The sequence below is a fragment of the Tubulanus polymorphus genome, chromosome 5 (genome assembly GCF_964204645.1).
Source record: "Tubulanus polymorphus chromosome 5, tnTubPoly1.2, whole genome shotgun sequence".
NCBI classification, from domain to species: domain Eukaryota; kingdom Metazoa; phylum Nemertea; class Palaeonemertea; order Tubulaniformes; family Tubulanidae; genus Tubulanus; species Tubulanus polymorphus.
In genome coordinates this window covers 19856223-19874432 of record NC_134029.1, presented here as the reverse complement: position 1 = coordinate 19874432, position 18210 = coordinate 19856223, and the positions used below count along the sequence as shown (strand labels likewise).

General features: G+C 40.0%; 2 protein-coding genes across 2 annotated transcripts; one reads left to right on the top strand and one right to left on the bottom strand.

The window, feature by feature from the left end:
- Positions 1-381: 381 nt before the first annotated feature.
- LOC141905138 (uncharacterized) lies at positions 382-4615 on the top strand. Its single transcript, XM_074793915.1, has 11 exons — positions 382-499; positions 609-847; positions 1652-1911; positions 2038-2235; positions 2516-2761; positions 2897-3046; positions 3154-3315; positions 3490-3624; positions 3736-3970; positions 4056-4165; positions 4354-4615. The coding sequence occupies exons 2-11, from the start codon at positions 631-633 to the stop codon at positions 4438-4440; spliced, it is 1800 nt and encodes a 599-aa protein (XP_074650016.1). The 5' UTR covers positions 382-499; positions 609-630; the 3' UTR covers positions 4441-4615.
- A 142-nt stretch (positions 4616-4757) lies between these two features.
- LOC141906297 (neuronal acetylcholine receptor subunit alpha-5-like) lies at positions 4758-17935 on the bottom strand. The gene is made up of 6 exons (XM_074795544.1): positions 17865-17935; positions 9308-9447; positions 8312-8356; positions 7011-7120; positions 6243-6787; positions 4758-5641 (listed from the first exon to the last, which is right to left on the bottom strand). The coding sequence occupies exons 1-6, from the start codon at positions 17902-17904 to the stop codon at positions 4758-4760; spliced, it is 1764 nt and encodes a 587-aa protein (XP_074651645.1). The 5' UTR covers positions 17905-17935.
- Between the last annotated feature and the right edge of the window lie 275 nt (positions 17936-18210).

Below are 18210 nucleotides of genomic sequence, written 5' to 3'. Positions count from 1 at the left end.
GGGTTATTAATCAACGGAAAATTAATAACAGTCTATACTTTATATATATATATATATATATTCAATTAAATTATGCCCAGATCTTTATTATCGAAAACCCATAAGGCTTCGATTTCACGCAGCTGTGTCGTCAAATAAATATACCTACGTCGGTATAAATATACCTACGGCGTTCCTTGTGGAATTTGAAATGTGTAGAATGGATAATCGCACTTCATATCACTCCATTTGTCAATCTAAAAGCACAAACATTATGCACCTGCGCATCTTTTATTACGTTAAAGATCTTTTTGACTAATGAAGTATCCCATATAAGCACACCCCCTGACCATCAATAAATCTTTAATAAACTCTCGCAAATGTTTATAAGATAACGGCTGTGAATAACATGCGCCATTTCTCTTCTGCTTATTCCGTGAGAGGGATGTTTTGTTGAAAGTATAGTCATCTGAAGAATATTGACGTAGAATATTTTTCTGAAAAATATTTATATCTACACGTAAGTATGTAGAAAAATTCACATTGATTCGCTATATCAATAATGTAGTAAATTCTAGATATTAAGGTATAATATAAACTTTAATTTGAAGAAATAACCTTTTTTTTAGTTTTTAGACTTATAGAGCAATCATGAAAATTGCGATATCTAGGTTCGCCGTCTTTATGGTGATAGTTTTGCAAAACGCGATGCAAACTAAACAGTGCGAATGGGAAGACAAACTGAACGATCTGAAAAAGACTCTCGGTCATCTATCCCGTCAGGTGATGCTTCTGCAAATGTACAACGAAGACCGAGTTAGAAATGATGGGAACTCCGGTATTGTCAACATCAGGTTACAGCATATAGGTAAGATAAAGTGATCCCACGTGCTGAAATACGTGAATGGCTCAATTTTCTGTAAAAGTCTCCTGGTCCTGTTGCTTGGAACAATTGTCAAAAAGTCTGAAAAATCTTTCGTGTATCCATATTTTCAAGAAAAAACTTGTAATTCTGAATTTTCCAAGTTAATTTTTAATGCTTTTGTATCTGTCATCTGTTACCTGAGTGCAAGAATGTATGTATGTTAGTGTGATTGACAGCGTCTGTGTATGTGTGTGTATGTGACATGTTTTGTGTAGGTATATGACTGTATGTGCGTAAGTGCATGTGTTCGTCTGTTCGTGTGAATCTGTGTGTGGGATTAGAAACTTTTATAAGCCTTTGTTGGCTTCATCTAATCTCCCCCGCATTATATTAAAATGTCCCATACTTGTATATGTTTGTATATCCTTTTGGTATGTTGTAATTCATTGTGGAAATTATTAATGGTTTCACTTTTTTCACCAATTTGAATCCATTGTCACAACGCTTCTTTTCGTTGTACCTTTCCCGATCAGATCAGAACCAAGTAAAGATTCAGCGTTCAGTGTGTTTAATTTATGACATTTCTTTTATATTGGAAGCGGAAGTGAGGAGGTTTAATACGTACAGTTCATAGTTTTGTGATCGGAGGTCAAATGTACGGCAGACAGTTTGTTAAAATCGAGAAGTACAGAATTGGAAATTTCGTTTCCGGTTCATTCAAACAGTCTCCCAATCAGCCGGAACCGGCAAGCGACTGATCGGTGCGAGTATTAACCACTATTTATTATAGGTTATTGCATATTACAGGATCCAAGACCTATCAGGCAACCTCGTATACCCAAAACCGAATGCTCTCCATCCACACACATTCTAATCATAGATACACAGTTGGCATGGGAGAATTATCAGCGGTATTGAATGGCGTCCTCTTCAAAACGCGTCACAATGACTACAAAATGAAAATGCCAGCTTCAGTGGTGAACAATAACACGATCGATTACAAAGAAACAGTCGAAATACCATTCCCCCCAGTGCCTCCTTCCGTAACTGGAACAGTAGAGGAACAGGTAGGTGCCAATATAATGCAAACTTTATGTTCGAAAAATTTCAAGACAATGTATATGATATTTCAATGGATTTTTTCTTTTTTTTTGTTCAACTTTCTTAATGCCCTCTCGATTCATTATGTATAGAGTGCGGAATTGCGCGAATTCTTCAAGGCATTTCAAGACCAGAATGTCACTCACCGTGATTATCGACCATTCTTCAGACCGGTATTGTGTTATTTAGAGGGCGCATGGACAATTTCGGATCAGGGGTCAATTGATGAACCATTCGACAGTGATCGACATCATATAGACGCGGCTTCATGGCTTGAACTGCAAGATAAGGTACCTACCCTCTTTTCCGAAGATGGCTTTAGTGGGCAGAGAAGGGGGAGATAATAAATTCTTTTATTTTCATTTTTCAATCTTTGAAATTTTGTAAAATGTACATGTACCGCACTTTGATTTCTAACGAATGTGAGACGACCGATAAAGCTCATTGTAAATCATCTCAGTGGACAATTCCTACGAGAACCAGATTTTAAGGCTTTTATTAGGTACAATTCGAGTGTACACGCATGAAGTGAACTGCAAAACATAACCTAAAATTGAATAATGTTTGCAGATAAAATTTTCGTCGGCAACTGGACGAAAGCATCGCCTGGAAAACCTATCGAATTTGCCGACAATGATCCTGACAGTCCAGGACAATAAACCCGTCTACGCGCAGTGGAACTATCGTATCTTGTGCCATCCGTTAAAAGATGATCTACCAACTGATCGTTTGAAGCTCGTTGACGATTACCACGTGAGGATGGCATTCAACAGAAATCTGGAGGATTACGCAAATTCTAGAGCAGCGAGATTCAATGTAATTTAGTGATTTCAGTTATCCATAAATAAAGCATCTGAGGCATTGGTGTACAGTAATGTATACTAATGAACGTGCTAAGGATCCCATTTTCTTTATCAAATAACATGTTTGTTCTCAATATTTCATAAAAAGGTAGTAGCAAAAGACCAACCGAAAGAAAACCAAAGAGATTCGATTTATCGATATGGTTTACTTGACGAACTAATGGCCGAAATACCAGGCCCGAATGGGTATGGAACGCAATTGCTGGATGGCGGCATTACTGGTACAGATTATGCAATGGTATGCCATATCCAAATCTTTCATTAGCCCGCACAATTGTGAAATAGTTGTTTTGTTGAAGGCGGGTGGTTGAAAAGTAAAATAATCTTTCTTTTTTTTAAACCAAGCAATACAATGATAGAGAAAAGAAACTTAATGCTGGATATTATCACCGCGTATTTCGAACTGGCAGCAAAGACGCAATGGGCGATACGGTACAAAGGCGTGGTTTCCACGACGAAACAGTTTTTTTCGCGAAGACAACACAACCAAAATATGCACCCGCAACGGTAATTTGATAATCATCGAAACGCCTTCGTAAATCAAGTATTTTTACTTTAATAGTTGTAGAAATCCTCTAATCAAATGATAATACATGGTAATCGTTTGAATTTTACTGTTCATTTATGTGATAAGACTTTTTTAATCGATAACTGTATTTCGTTTTTACCCATCACATGTAGCTCAAGCATTGCAGAGGAAGAGGTCGCTCGGAAAGGTGTGAATTGGCAACCCAACGTTGGGCATACGCCATACCGTTAGAGATCATCTATACGACTCCCCTTCAGAACTGGAATCCTTATGAAATCGCTTATAGCGTAATATATACAGTCATAACTAGAAACTACCTCCGAAAACTTTGGCAATTTTTCAAAAGTTCTTTTTGAAGGACTCGTGTTTAGAATTTTCCTCGCTGTTATACCCTTTAGGAAACGAAGCCGTACGTTAAAGACAACAGTACTGGAAGTGAAGAATTCCCATTTTCACACTGGTCGGATCGTGGATTTTTCTATCGCACTCCGCTTGATTTCTACAGTAACGCCAAACAGAGCGGCGACCCGGCTGATACTTCCAACGGTGCCCGATTTATGTTGGATAAGAAAGGCGTCGGCCGCCGATGCGTCGCATCCGGAACACATATTTTCCTGCCTCCAATACCATCAGGTACGCGAATTATCACGAAAAGTTTTGTAAAATCTAAAGCCACTGAACAACTCTTCACCAAAGGCCGAATTTCAATATATTTCAGCGGCGTCTGATGGAACGATCATCAAAAACGAACCGATAAGAACAAGATATCCCATTGCGCCGGTTGCTTTAGCGGGAAATGTCGTTTGGAAGAGAACAGACGCGATAGCGGTGCGCATCTTTGCATACGGTTTTCTAAAATGTTTTTACGAATACTGAACAGTTTCATTAGATATCGGAAGCAATTTCAAACAATATAAGATTCGGCTCAATAATAAGTGCTGGGCGAAGGTTATTGGAGCGTAGATTTTTGTATCATCATAAAAATAATAATGCCGAACGTATATCACTCATTTCAGGATCTTCTTCTTGAACCAGCTGATCAGCATTCCAAAGTTGAAGTTGCGCTGAAGGCCGAGGCGTCTGCGGCATGCGGTCAAAAGTAATGAATTGGTCTCACAGATGGATCTACTATATAATCAATCAAATCATATAATGTAAATTGTACGAAAATGGAAAAATACCTTTTACTTATGCAACATTATACATCATATGATTATGATGATGATTATGATAATAGATGAACCGTTCAAACCGGAACTTTTTTCTTGTTTTGTTTTCGTTATATTTGATTTTCCAGACCCATATTTCGACGCTTTTAGAAAACAAATCAGCGTTTATTGCTAAATACACATTTCAAATAGTGCCACTCTATCAATACACAAAGATGAACTTATGCCAAGTATTTATTCATATGCAATATCTAATAGACGTACATGTCCTCTGGAAGTTCCAAACTTCTAATGTTATGAACGCCTTCGACGACCGGCATTTCTTTCGGCGGTTGATTCAAATACGGCAAAATCACTAAAATTGTCAAAATGCTCACTACAGTAAGAATAAGGTACAAAATGAACAGGCCCTTGTCGACTACGTCGGCGACGTAGAACCATTGGTATCGTAACTCGCGAACCTCGGCCTTCGTCGCGAATAACTGGCTATTCGGCGATGGATAAGAATCTTGCATCGTGGACGCGGTGGTCTGGAAGCATGACGTGTTGTTTGGGCAATTGGAAGTATACGAAGGGGACGGTGCCCTTCTGCGAAGTGTCGGCGATGAACTGATCACGGGGCTGTTGCTTGCAGTGTTTCCGTTCGGTTTTTGCCGCAAAGGCAACACCGGCTGTACGATGTCTGTTTCAGTAGAGTTTGCATAACAGTACTCGCTAAGTCGTTCGACTTGGTCAGTTTGATGGAGCAACGACTGGTTGAGAGCGGAATATTTTACCTCGTACGAGACTAACGACTCGGATTCCCAGCTGGTCGGGGTAGGACTGCGCCCGGCGGCAGTGCGCTTCTTGCTGGGGTTTTCTCGCGCGTCGTTAGCGGTCGCTAGGGATGGTAAAGATTCTCCAGACACCCGGCCGCCATCTGTAGGAGATTTCGCTTTATCAACACAAGGCCCTATCGCACGTTTCTTATAAGGTGTACACGTAATTCTACCTAGGACGCATTCACAAAATCGCATTACAAATATCGGAACTGGAGGACATGGATTTTTGTCGCTTCTCTTTTTGATGTTCATAATGATTGTAGCCATAACGAGTGAAATAGAGTTTAACGTTGTCACCATTGTAAGAAAAATACCTGTAATAAAACGTATAAGTTGAGAATTAGTCTTTACTAGAATTTAGAAAATCTAGGATTTCAATTTGGATATAATATCCATTTTTCAAAATGTAAGAAAATGATGATTGTTCTCATCGAATGCAGGATATGTTTTTTTTAACGACGAACATTACAGTAAACCTTACGTAAGTCGGATCATTTGGGAGCAAGAGAAATAATCTGAAGTACTGCTTTGAATAAGTCTGATTCTCAGTCTTTTCCCGAAAACTACGGCTTATTTTTACGACTGGCTGAAATATTTCGGGGTTATTTTTCCATCCCAAGACACTAACCACACGAAAATAACGACTGTTGACATGTATCGTCAATTTCAAGCCAGGAACAGGGAAGCGATCAAACTGCAATGTGGAGGAAAATGCCCTTTCGGGGAGTGATTTTAACTGATCTTATATTTTGGGACCGAAAAAAGTGCTACTAGGCGAATTCACAACTTTGGAATATAGATTTTCTTTGAAAAAAGAAGGAAAAATCGGGACTATCGATATTCATCCCACATAAGCGATTATCCGACTTACGCCGATCCGACTTAGGCAAGGTTCGCTGTATATTTGATTCCTACCAATAAGTGGCGTGCTATTCGATTCTGGTATGTTGTCCGAAATCAGCAACTGCAGGAAATAGATTGACAGAAAGACTGTCATCCCGATCGCAATTTTCTCGCCGCAGTCGCAAGGCAACAGGAAACTTGACAATGTCATAATGCATAGTAATAATGCCGGAGCTATGACGGTGTATGTGTAATAAAGCGCTTTTCTCTTGATGTAAAGGTTAAGGTGCATCTGCGGATAAGGACCGGGGCAACATTCGTATTTAGCCATTACTCTGCTCAGCGTAGCGTTAAGAAGGTCGAACTCGCTGTTGGTGACGTACTTCGACATGTCGATGTAACCCTCTTTTTTGTCGCTGAGGTCGAGCTGATAGCCGTCGTAGATCCACGATCCGAACTTGATCTGGCAAACTTGGAAGTCGAACGGAAAAAAGAGCACGTTCACCGTACACGCGCTTTTTATCATGATCGGTACGGTCCAAGTGACGGTGCCGTTATAACTGACTATCGCTTTGCTGCCGTTGGCGTTAACGAAACCAGTCTGCCCCTCGTCTGCGCTAAAACACAGAAGCATGATACGTGACGTTTTAAAAGAAATACGAGATCCTAGAAAATGATGAATCATGAAATACGTTGTTATTTTATACACTATCTCTTCTTTTGTAAAATTCGTTTTGCTTTTTCTTTTTATCATCCACAATCGTGTGAGATTTCATGATGAATAGATATTGAATTGAAATAACATCACTTGCTTTATACGTCGAGTATTCGGATGCTTACTTGTTAAAAATATACACGTCCGGAAGCCAGAGGTGCTCGGCTGACAGCACAGTAGCGCGAACATTTTCGTAAGCTTTTGGATCCCATTTCATATTAACATCATACCATTGCTGAATGTAAGATAATAAACTGTCAATGTCTGTGTATATTATGTTTTTGTTACTTGAGTAAATAATAAAGTAAATAATTCATTCATTCATTCATTCATTCATTCATTCATTCATTCATTCATTCATTCATTCATTCATTCATTCATTCATTCATTCATTCATTCATTCATTCATTCATTCATTCATTCATTCATTCATTCATTCATTCATTCATTCATTCATTCATTCATTCATTCATTCATTCATTCATTCATTCATTCATTCATTCATTCATTCATTCATTCATTCATTCATTCATTCATTCATTCATTCATTCATTCATTCATTCATTCATTCATTCATTCATTCATTCATTCATTCATTCATTCATTCATTCATTCATTCATTCATTCATTCATTCATTCATTCATTCATTCATTCATTCATTCATTCATTCGACTCTGAATAGCGTCTGCGTCTGCCAAACGTAAGTAATCGAAGTAACTCAAAAGAAATATGTCACTTCTAATTAGCACCCATAATAGAAAATCTTCGCCAATCGAATACCAAACGTAAAGATATAAGATCGAGATAAATCGCAAGACGCTCGGCTAGCCAATGTACGTTATCTAATAAACATGCGGCAACGTGCTTCGTACATGGTTGTTATTATAACGAATCTTAGTAGATGCCCCCGGCTTATCGCGCGAAGAACAAATCGAAGAACACGTCATAATCACATACGCCATGAAATATGGCAGGGAAATGGCTTTTCCATATCGAATGACTGAATGGATAGCACGGCCGTGCGGTGCAGAGAAACCGAAGTACAGAAGTCAAATTGTTGAATTTCTCATTATTAACATAAGGTATTGAATCGATTTCTTAGAGGACTCGGAAAATATTCAATATCCCAATCGAAGGGCTATTCTCGTTTTAGAATACAAGTGCTATCTCGTCGTTTCGAAGTTTCTATCCGGCCTAAGGCTTTGCCTGCTGATACGTTCCATTGCTGGGTACGTATAATATAAGCTGGAATTAGCATTGGATTTCTCTGTCTTTCAGAACACGAGTCATTAATCTCCTGAATGTCTGCAATTGTGCCGATGCGCTAATCTTATCTGGAGCTTTGCGAAACCAACCGTTTATCGAAGGTTAAGATGAAAGTTTGATTTGAACTTGCTCGGAATTTTTGTTTCTGTTCATACTTACTTCAAGAACCCAGAGATTTGTTATAAGGACTTGGTTTTTCTCATCCTGGAATAGATAGGAAAATTTGAAAATGCGCATGCTCATTATGCTACGTGCTACGTGCCGTATCAAACGGGTTTCGTATTATTAGTTTGACTGTATGATGGATCTGAAAATATATAAAAATGATTTACTTTTCATAAAGAAAATACCTTCGAATCAAAAATTTCATATGTTGATAAAACATATTTTTCTATATAGATTAAGTATTGCATTCCATCATAGTTATTGACGGAATACTTCATAGATGTAGTTGGGAATTTGCAAAGAAAAGGTTAGTTGGAAAAGGAGTTGCTCATGGTGTGCCAGTCAGTATGTCAGCGGTCGTCGCGTCGCGAGTGTACCGCGCCAGTATCGTTAATGGCCAATTTCCTTGATCCGTGTGACCAGCTATCATCATCATCGCCTAGCACTTAGCAAAAAATTCCACCAGCCATTACGCGACTATCGTCCATAATACAACTTCCGATTAGCCAAGTGCGGCAGAAATATACCGGGCAAACAGCAAACTTCCGACGTGAGAAACCCCAGCAGACAGACCGCTTTATGCATCTATCTAGCAATCTTTTGCGTAATCAGATACTGACAATACATGATTGCATATTATCTGTTTATTCAATACTTGTATGTTGTAGACTAGCAAATACATGTATATACGAATTTCATCAGAATCACGACCTTTCTGCCTCCACTTTGACAATGATAACAGCAATGGAAAGAAGTTGGCCGAAAGATTCTGATTTTGATGAAATTTGCATAAACAGGTGTTTGGTCGTCTGTTAAACTGTCAAACTCGTCTGTTATTTTTTCCCCATAATCTGGTATTCAAGCTTTTGTTGGTAGAAATTAAGACGATGTAGTGTAACGTAATGAAATATTGCACATATTCAGACATTTCAACGAATCATTGCTTTCATTTTTCTAGAACGCTTTGAGTTCAAAATAGTTAATACTTACTAAGTCCATGATGGCGTTGAGCGCTACGGCGAATTCAACAACAACGCTGGAGTTAGCGTTGAGAACTGGCCGTGAACTGTGCTCATATGTAGCCATCAAATGTCTCCACAGGCGGACTTCAGGGTTCGTACTCTGGTCACCTAATAAATAGGAAACCTTTAATCATACACGAACAATAACATGATGCCATATATCTAAACATTCATTTTACCAGCGATTTTGTTTTATGTTTTGGAATTACAAGGCAACAGTTTAAACGTAATGAAAGCATATATGCCAGTTGTTATTATTCAGAGAAAACAGCAGAAAAAGAGACAATAAATACAATGCAAACACACTTCATTAAAAGTGTAATATCTAAAGATGTTTGTTATTGGTTCTCCGCTTGAAGCAAAAGCTTTTGAAAGGTCGCTTAGAAAAAGGGTTAGCTTCTTATACGCAAGAGACCTCGCTGAGTGTATCGGTATTTGATAGACGTTGCAGTCAGTGAGTCGTCGTTCGCAGGATGTTGCCGCCGTTGTCACGATCTGATTTTTTGTTAACGATCGCCGTGCAATATTAATGGCACGAACGGTGAAAACCGCGACGATATTGAATGAGACTTCGGCGACGTTGCGACAAAACGTGTGACAGCGGATGTATCGAGAATTGATAAAAACATCGGTGACGTCCGCGTAACATCGCGCAGCCAACGAAAATAACTCGTCATCAATTCTAGCGTTATATGATGTAGTGACATCGGCTGTCGACGATTTATGTTGACGGTAATATATTGCTACGGTTAAACCTTCTCTCGGGGTCGCGGGCTCGACGTCTTAGGTGCCAAATTGACAATCCGTTTCAACTTGTATCGCCTGAAGTGATGCGTATAAAAAGTTGGAAGTGAAGGAAGTGAGGTAACACTCGATCACATTCCGCGTCATCTGGCAACTAACTATGTTAGTCTTGTAAGATCTCCGAAGCCAGGGAGTTAGTATAGCTTCTCGCAACCACCTGCTTCATACAAAAAAATGTTGATTGTAAAAATGGCTGTTGTATCATACATGATCTGTTGATGTATCTTGGCGAAAAATAACGAAACCCAGAATATTTGTAATTCGATTCAAACACAGCATCGGATGTTTACATATGTCTGTGTGATCGCGCCATATCACGATGGTCGATTATCAGCACATCATTCTTTATTTCACCGAAGCCATTATCAAGAATGCCATTACGACACCAACACGCCGATAACAGCGTGGAGAAAATTTCGATTAATTTCCCGTTCTGTCGGTGCGAAATCCCTCACAAATTCTTCAATCAGAGAAAGCTTTTGTCGTTGCAGTTGTTACATAGGATCGGTTTCTACAATGAACAGAAGAGTGTTGTTTGGTGGATGACAACTCGCAGGGGGATGCAGCGTCGTAGAATCGACTCGCTATACGTAACTACACCAATACACGTATAATGAATATACCTCGGGCGACAAATGATATTTGCATATTGAAAAAAAACACGTGGTTAGATTGAGATATTGGATAAAAATTGATGTAAGTACGTAAACGAAATGATTCCAAAAACTTCATCGATGGCCAACGAAAAGGTATGATTCCAGTAACTTCATCGATGGCCAACGAAAAGGTCATAAAAGGTTATGGAATCATACCCTATTTTGTACTGATCGGTTTAGATGGCGGTTCCACTCTATTCCGCGTTATAAATTTGGCGGCGTGTCTGGTAATCTTCAACTGACCGCCGCCGCTTGTGTGTGCCAATAAATCAGTGTCGTATTGCTGCGGATTATTTCCTCGTCCCCTCGGCCGTTCGTCGGAGGTCTAACAACGTAAATCATTTCCAGCGAAATATGGATCAGCGCCAGATTTTCTTGTGATTATTTTTTCTTCGCCGACCAGAGGCGATAGGTTCATACGACACGGCCTGCAATTTCGCCTGATAATACCTCGAATCGGTGTAAGAAGCTTCTTTGACAGCATTATAGCGGCGGGCTATTGAAATTTCTGAAATTTAATAAGTGTGGAGATAATCGAAAATAAGGTCTATGATATCCACGTTACGTGGAATTGATTCTTTTCAAAAGAACCCCTGAACCAATAACTACCAATAACTGCCACCATTTAATCACATGACTGTCATTTAGGCCACGAATGAGAAGTCTGTATCTTTCTTCTTATCCAAACAGTATTATTCTATCATTCTCAATTTTCTTTTCTTCATATGTATAAATGATCTAACGTCTGCTCAAGGGCCTCGGCTTGACAATCGTATAATGATCTCCGGGGTTCTGATGATTGTCATGTATTGTGTACAATTCATGTAACTAATTATGAATTTATATTTTTAATATATATATAAACTTTATTGTCAAAGTAGAATACTTTTATGACAAGTACATAATTAACAAAATTTAGTACAACGATGACGGATAACCGCATTCAAGGATTATTTGTATATTGGTGCGGATAGTAGAAAGTATATTTGTACTTTGATTATCATCAATTAAATCAAATCAAACCTTAGACCTGGAAATCATTTCATTCAAGTGGCCGCACTTTATTTTTAGGATATTTTCTAATCGATTCCAGTTTTTCAATATTTCAGGGTAATAAATGCGTATCAAAGTGGAGACAGCTGTTGTTTCGCCGTTCGAACGAGGGATTGGGATTAGATTTCTTTGTCGCGCATTTCTTTCTTTAGATATATATCGTCAAAGTCGAACGCAATAAAACGATATCTGCAGAGCGTATATAACGACGACGTTAACGCCGAAGAATTTCAGCACCTGACTGCTGGTAGCTGATAAAGACGAACATTTTTACCAGGTGTATACGCGTATTTGAATTACACAGACGGGAATAAAAACGATTGGTACTGAATTTCGTCGGCTAATAAATCAAAAGACATTACGGAAGTTTCTACGTGACTGTTCATTTTAACGCGAAAGGTAGCTTAAGTATAGCCGACGGGTGTATTAGTTTCGTCGTCATATTTGGAGTGAAAAAGGTCTCGGCTTTCATCTTCATAAGAATGGTAAAAAACCGAAGCGTTCACCGTCTGTTTGATAGATCTTTAATTATTACTAGCAGATTTTTGCTTCATCCGCCTGTGTATCGTCTGCTATTTTGACGTTGCTATAGCAACTATTCAGCAAGTTCGTCAAACAAATTCTCCTTGTGTGCGCGACTTCGTTTTCTGGCGTCGCGACGACGACGACAGCGAAGGCGGAATACCTTCGCCTGCACCGCGAAGTGCCGCAATTAGATAACAAAGTTAACGGCGGTTTTTGTAACGGCGGGAAAAACATGCCTGCAGCTCGAATTTCCATACGCCGTATTATGACTGCTTCTGCAACAAACACCAGAGAGCCGCGCCGTTATAGAAAGCCTACCCGATGAATGACTGAAAAGAAATCACCTGTTACACACCCGGAATTCGATACTCTATGGATAGTTTCTTGATCTTTCTTCGTTTTTTCCTGTTCTGAATTGTTTAGAAAACACACTTACGAAAGCAGATGAACTGATCAAGAGGATAAGGCCAAAGTAAAAGAGTTTATAGAACAAATAGAATTGGCTCATTATTATTAGTTGCATCTATATAACTGTTAATGTTTTTGTAGCTTATCAAATTATTCAAATTCTCGGCCAGTTTTCCTGAGGAAATTGTTAACATAATTCGCGGTGAAAAGATTTCTCAGAGTATATTGAATAAAAGTATCATCTTTCGTAGAACTAACACGGGCAGACGCGTTTTACTCACGATTCACGTCGCCAGATAAAATTTAATATCAGTCTACACGGAAAAACTAATTATTGAATCGGTCGATGATATCGAGCGATGACGTGCGCATCGGCGACGCACGCTGGTGCAACGATCCGTTAAAAATACAGCTTAATGACATCTGCGAGCCATTTTTAATCGAATGAAATTGAATTTCTTCGCCGACATTCTTACTGTAAAATATAAAGCTGTATACAAAGCTCTATTAAGTCATCCTCGCTTGCCAGGGTTTGATTGCCTATCGCCGAAGATTAAGCCTCCAACCAACACAAACCCATCTTCACCCGTCAAGGGATTCGAACCCACTACGCTAAAGCTGTTCCCCGCTGGTGGAAGCGAGTTCGGGAGTGATACCGGACCCCTGGCAAGCGAGGATGACACAAACCCTGGCCGCAAACCCCAAGATTTCTTGGGCGGACTGGTTGCCGCTAAGCGGCCATCGGCCTATGTATCTAGAGGCGTTTTTACGAGCATGAAGATCATAGGCGTTTTTACGAGCATCCGATTTTTGCGATCGATTTCGTGAACGATTTGCTCCGATCGTACGATCGAATCGAACGTTCGTGAAAATGACGATGGATTTGGCTAATCACATGACATAAATATGGCGACGTTGAGGAAAAAAATGTATGGTTTTGAACTACCCGGTGCCGCCATCTTGGAAATCAAATCGCCAAATCGCACGCCGAGCGAGTTGGTCGATTTCAAAAATCGGTCGGAAAATCGTGTTCGTAAAAACGCCGATCGTGAAATCGATCGCAAAAATCGGTGCTCGTAAATGCGTTCCTACGATCGATCGCAAAAATCGGATGCTCGTAAAAACGCCTCATTTTCGTGAACGATTTGCTCCGATCGTACGATCGAATCGAACGTTCGTAAAAATGACGATGGATTTGGCTAATCACATGACATAAATATGGCGACGTTGAGGAAAAAAATGTATGGTTTTGAACTACCCGGTGCTGCCATCTTGGAAATCAAATCGCCAAATCACTCGCCGAGCGAGTTGGTCGATTTCAAAAATCGATCGGAAAATCGTGTTCGTAAAAACGCCGATCGTGAAATCGATCGCAAAAATCGGTGCTCGTAAATGCGCTCCTACGATCGATCGCAAAAATCGGATGCTCGTAAAAACGCCTCAGCCAATCGTGATGCGTTGTGAATAACAACGCATCTGATTAGCTCAACACATAGATTGGTGGCCGCTTTAAGCAGCGATCTGTTTGCTCAAGAAATCTTGGACAAATACTAGTCTATAGACCAATGAAGGGTTTGTGGCCAGGGTTTTTGTTGACGTGAGCTTCGGTGGGAGGAAATGAAGCCCTGGCAAGCGACGATCTATTAAGCGGAAAGGCGATATACACAGTCCTATGAATCCAATGATTGGGCATTAGTTTTTTCTTGGTTAGTTATAGCTGCGTGTGGAATACACGACAAAACTTGTAGCTGTTAAGCTGCCTCGGGAGCATTGAATAAGCTTCCCGATAAATGTTTAAAACTTTCCTACATCGAGGTAATCCACGAAACGAAGGAAAGAACAAGAAAGTTGGTTTAGACGCACACATACACGTATATATCGGCCAGCTGATACACCGTAGGGTGATTATGATTTAGCGTGTATTTGCCTGATTAGGTGAAAGAGAAAGAAGATCAATCACTCCAGATACATGCTCGACCAGTGACGGTGAGTTTGATGAAACATCCAATTTCTGTCGCGGTATTCGGTTAATTAGAACCAAGACTGTACTATCGGGTAATGGCTGATGTGTCCTTGCAGATCTTGGATATGTTTCGATCATCATCTAAGACTTCACGTGTTATTTTTTTACAGGATATCCGCGTCCTTAACCGCGTGTTCAAGGTCGTATCTCTTTCGATTTTCCTTTTCGTGACAGGCGATAATATTGTGCGGTTTTTCTCTCATTTGAATTAATTACATTTTATCGCGGTGGAGATCGCAAAGCGCGTATGCGACACGTATGGGAGTGAGCTATAACTAGAATTCCCCTAGAAGCCGCTCTGGAAATTTGGAAGGGGTCCAGAAGAAAAGAAAAGTCATCATTTTTTCGGAAAGAGCAGCCATGGCATAGGCCACCGGAGTCCCTCCCTCGGAATAAGATATTTTGAAGAAATATGTACACCCAAGGGGATGCAATATCCAAAAGGATGGGTGTCAAATTTGCAGGTTAAACAATCCTTGTCTTGACAACGAATAGGGTGACTTCAATGGGAAAGCGGGACCAGGAGCCCCGACCGAGATCACCCTAAATCCGCCCCTACCAGTCTGGGTTAAAACAGGTGCTAACCGAAACCGGAGTTACCCTTTTACTTAGACATTGCGTAAAAGATACGCTCGATAAAACTGCGTCGATGGCCATTTTGTCTAGTACGTTAAAGCTCCCGAATTCTCCAGGGAAGAACATCGGTGTAAATATTGCTATATAAGACCGCGTTCTTTGTATTAGGTATACGTATAGTATCTCGAATCAGGCATTCTGACACTGATTCACGTAGACATCTCTTTTTTGCAAGTTGCCGATCAATCAACGAAGCTCGACGACAAAAACCTTGCTTATCTATCCGCCAAACATTTGATCGACCGGTTTATATTTTGCTCGGCTGAATCTGCGATTAATGGGCCGACAACTTGAATAAAATCTACATACGGCCGCGTATACAGTCTGAGCAATTCCTTTTCGAGGTTATAACAGGTTTTCATCTCGTAGAATCATCTGGGACCGGTTTTACAGACTGGGATTACTTTTAACCCGAGGGCTAACTGAATTCATTTCCAATTTAGTTGGCCCCCGGGTTAAAGGTAATACCGGTCTACAAAACCAGGCTCTGGGGTTTTCGGTGAACATGGCAATAGCATTTATATAGAGAATCCCACACCCAACGAGAAAGATGAAGTCCGAAAAGTTTCCTAATAGTCATCATCGGGAATGAGCATGACTATTAGGTTATACTATTCCCGAAGATGACTATTTGGTTTTAGTCGAAATGTCGAATCAATGAATTATTGTCGGACTTCATCTTTCGTTATATTAATGTGGGATTCTCAATATATCGTCACAATACGGACATTATAGTGTTTCATCAATGTTTATAACAGCAATTAGTTAACCGACATTTTGGATAGCTGTTTCTTTGGGTCCCGTTATGAAAAATTCATCGACTCGTCATGACCTTGACATTCCTGCCGGATTATTTCGAAATTGAATATGCGAGTGAAATGTCTTGAAATGTCAAAGATAAATCCACGTGTAGAGTTTCCTGAAGCTTTTTCGTCGCTCCGGGAATCCACGATTCGTAATGCAGTCGTCGTAATTAGTGGTGTTGTGCACGTCGAAGAGCTTGATCTCATTACATTACATTTACCCGCATTAGCATTAACAACCAATGCAAATAAATGTTGGAATGGGGAAAATGTATTTAGAAATTCAAGCTCGGTCTTATCGCCGGACAAAAATGGAGCTCGTGAATTCGCCGTTATTAATTCAAATTTCAGTTCGCTAATCTTAACGTTACTGGCGTAAGGCTTCTGGCGAGCTGCTTCAGTGCGATGATATCATATCCAATTAAATTCTGGCAACATCAATCACAGCATCGCACACGGCGGTCACACTCCATCGTTATTGGTTTTAAATGTTGTTACTGGTTTATACCGGTCTATGTTGCAGAACCGTGGCATCAGGTGCAAAGACAATGCTAATTTCGTCGATGTAAATTTCATATCACGCTATGACGTAGAAAGTAGCAGTGACAAATATAAGAAATCCAGGTACTTGGGAAAAATCGTAAAAAAGCCCTATCAATGGATGCCATTTCACATGACTAATCATGTAAGAACTGAGCTCCGACACTTGGGTCAATGTTTTCCTTGTTTTCTCTTTAAAGCTAGCTCTTTCCCAATCGTTTTTTTGTCAGAGACACGCGAATTCTGTAGGAGGTGTTGTCTAATGTTAATTCTACCTCAAATGCGGATAATCAGCCACAGATTTCGAATTTTGAAGGCTGATATTCTGAACCACTGGTTGATATAGAGCTCCTCAATGTTCACGATGAAGCGCGTTCTAAGCCAGGGAATATTTGCGATACCAGACAACCAATTCCACTCCGTGCCGAGTCTCGAGGTCAATGCATACAGCAACTAATTTGTAAAGATTAGTCGTGTGTCGAGCATTTATCGTTTCGGATTAATGAGAATCGATTGATTAAAATTTCCTCAAACCGTCGCTGTTGATCGGGTTACTATACACTGATTACCGATAGCTGAATGTCGATATGTATATCGAGTTTGGTATAGCATTGATTCTAACGTCTGAGGCATTTTCATGAACCCAGGCTATGCATGATCGTCCGAAAATTGAATTTTCGTTTCAAAGTGTCTCATCCGCCCCGGGGAACGAAACGGTTCACCACAGCTAATCCAGTAAATCGATTTATTATATACGTCTGTTTACGCCGATCTCGGGAGGGATTCTGCCTAGGTTTCGTTGTCACGAACGTGATGTGAATACTCTACGGGAAATAATGTGTTTACGAAGATGTTACACAAAACAATACTGACTACATTAAAGATGGGCCCTTGCCACTACGATATCTTGATATAGGCCTATGATTTTTTCCTAAATATTTTGAAGGGGACGTTTTCAAATGAAGCAACATATCAACATAGCTTACCAATAAACTTATTTTATTCCTAGAATAAACAAATGAATGAATAGATTTATAAGAATGAGATGATCATACATGAATACTTGGAAAAACTTACCTTCGATGCTCAAAGCTAATCCCCGGTGCAAAATTACCATCGCACACGCGATCAGTTCAGCGCGGAAAAACATTTTGCCGTCCATTAGGGAATGCTTACGCGACATGCACGACAAAACACGGCCAGAACTGCCGGCGACCCGGAAACGAATGTCAATAGATCAATTAGCGATATGCGCTTTTTAGAAATTTAAGTAAAGATGTTTTCATGAGCGTCAACGGAACTCTTCCGCCGCAGCTGACGGCGCTCAAGCGACGGATAGCACGCTTGGGAGAATGTAGTAGCAGGAATACCGCGGTGCACGCGTCTCGTGAGAATTCGAATCCAGCATCGGATGAATATAGCG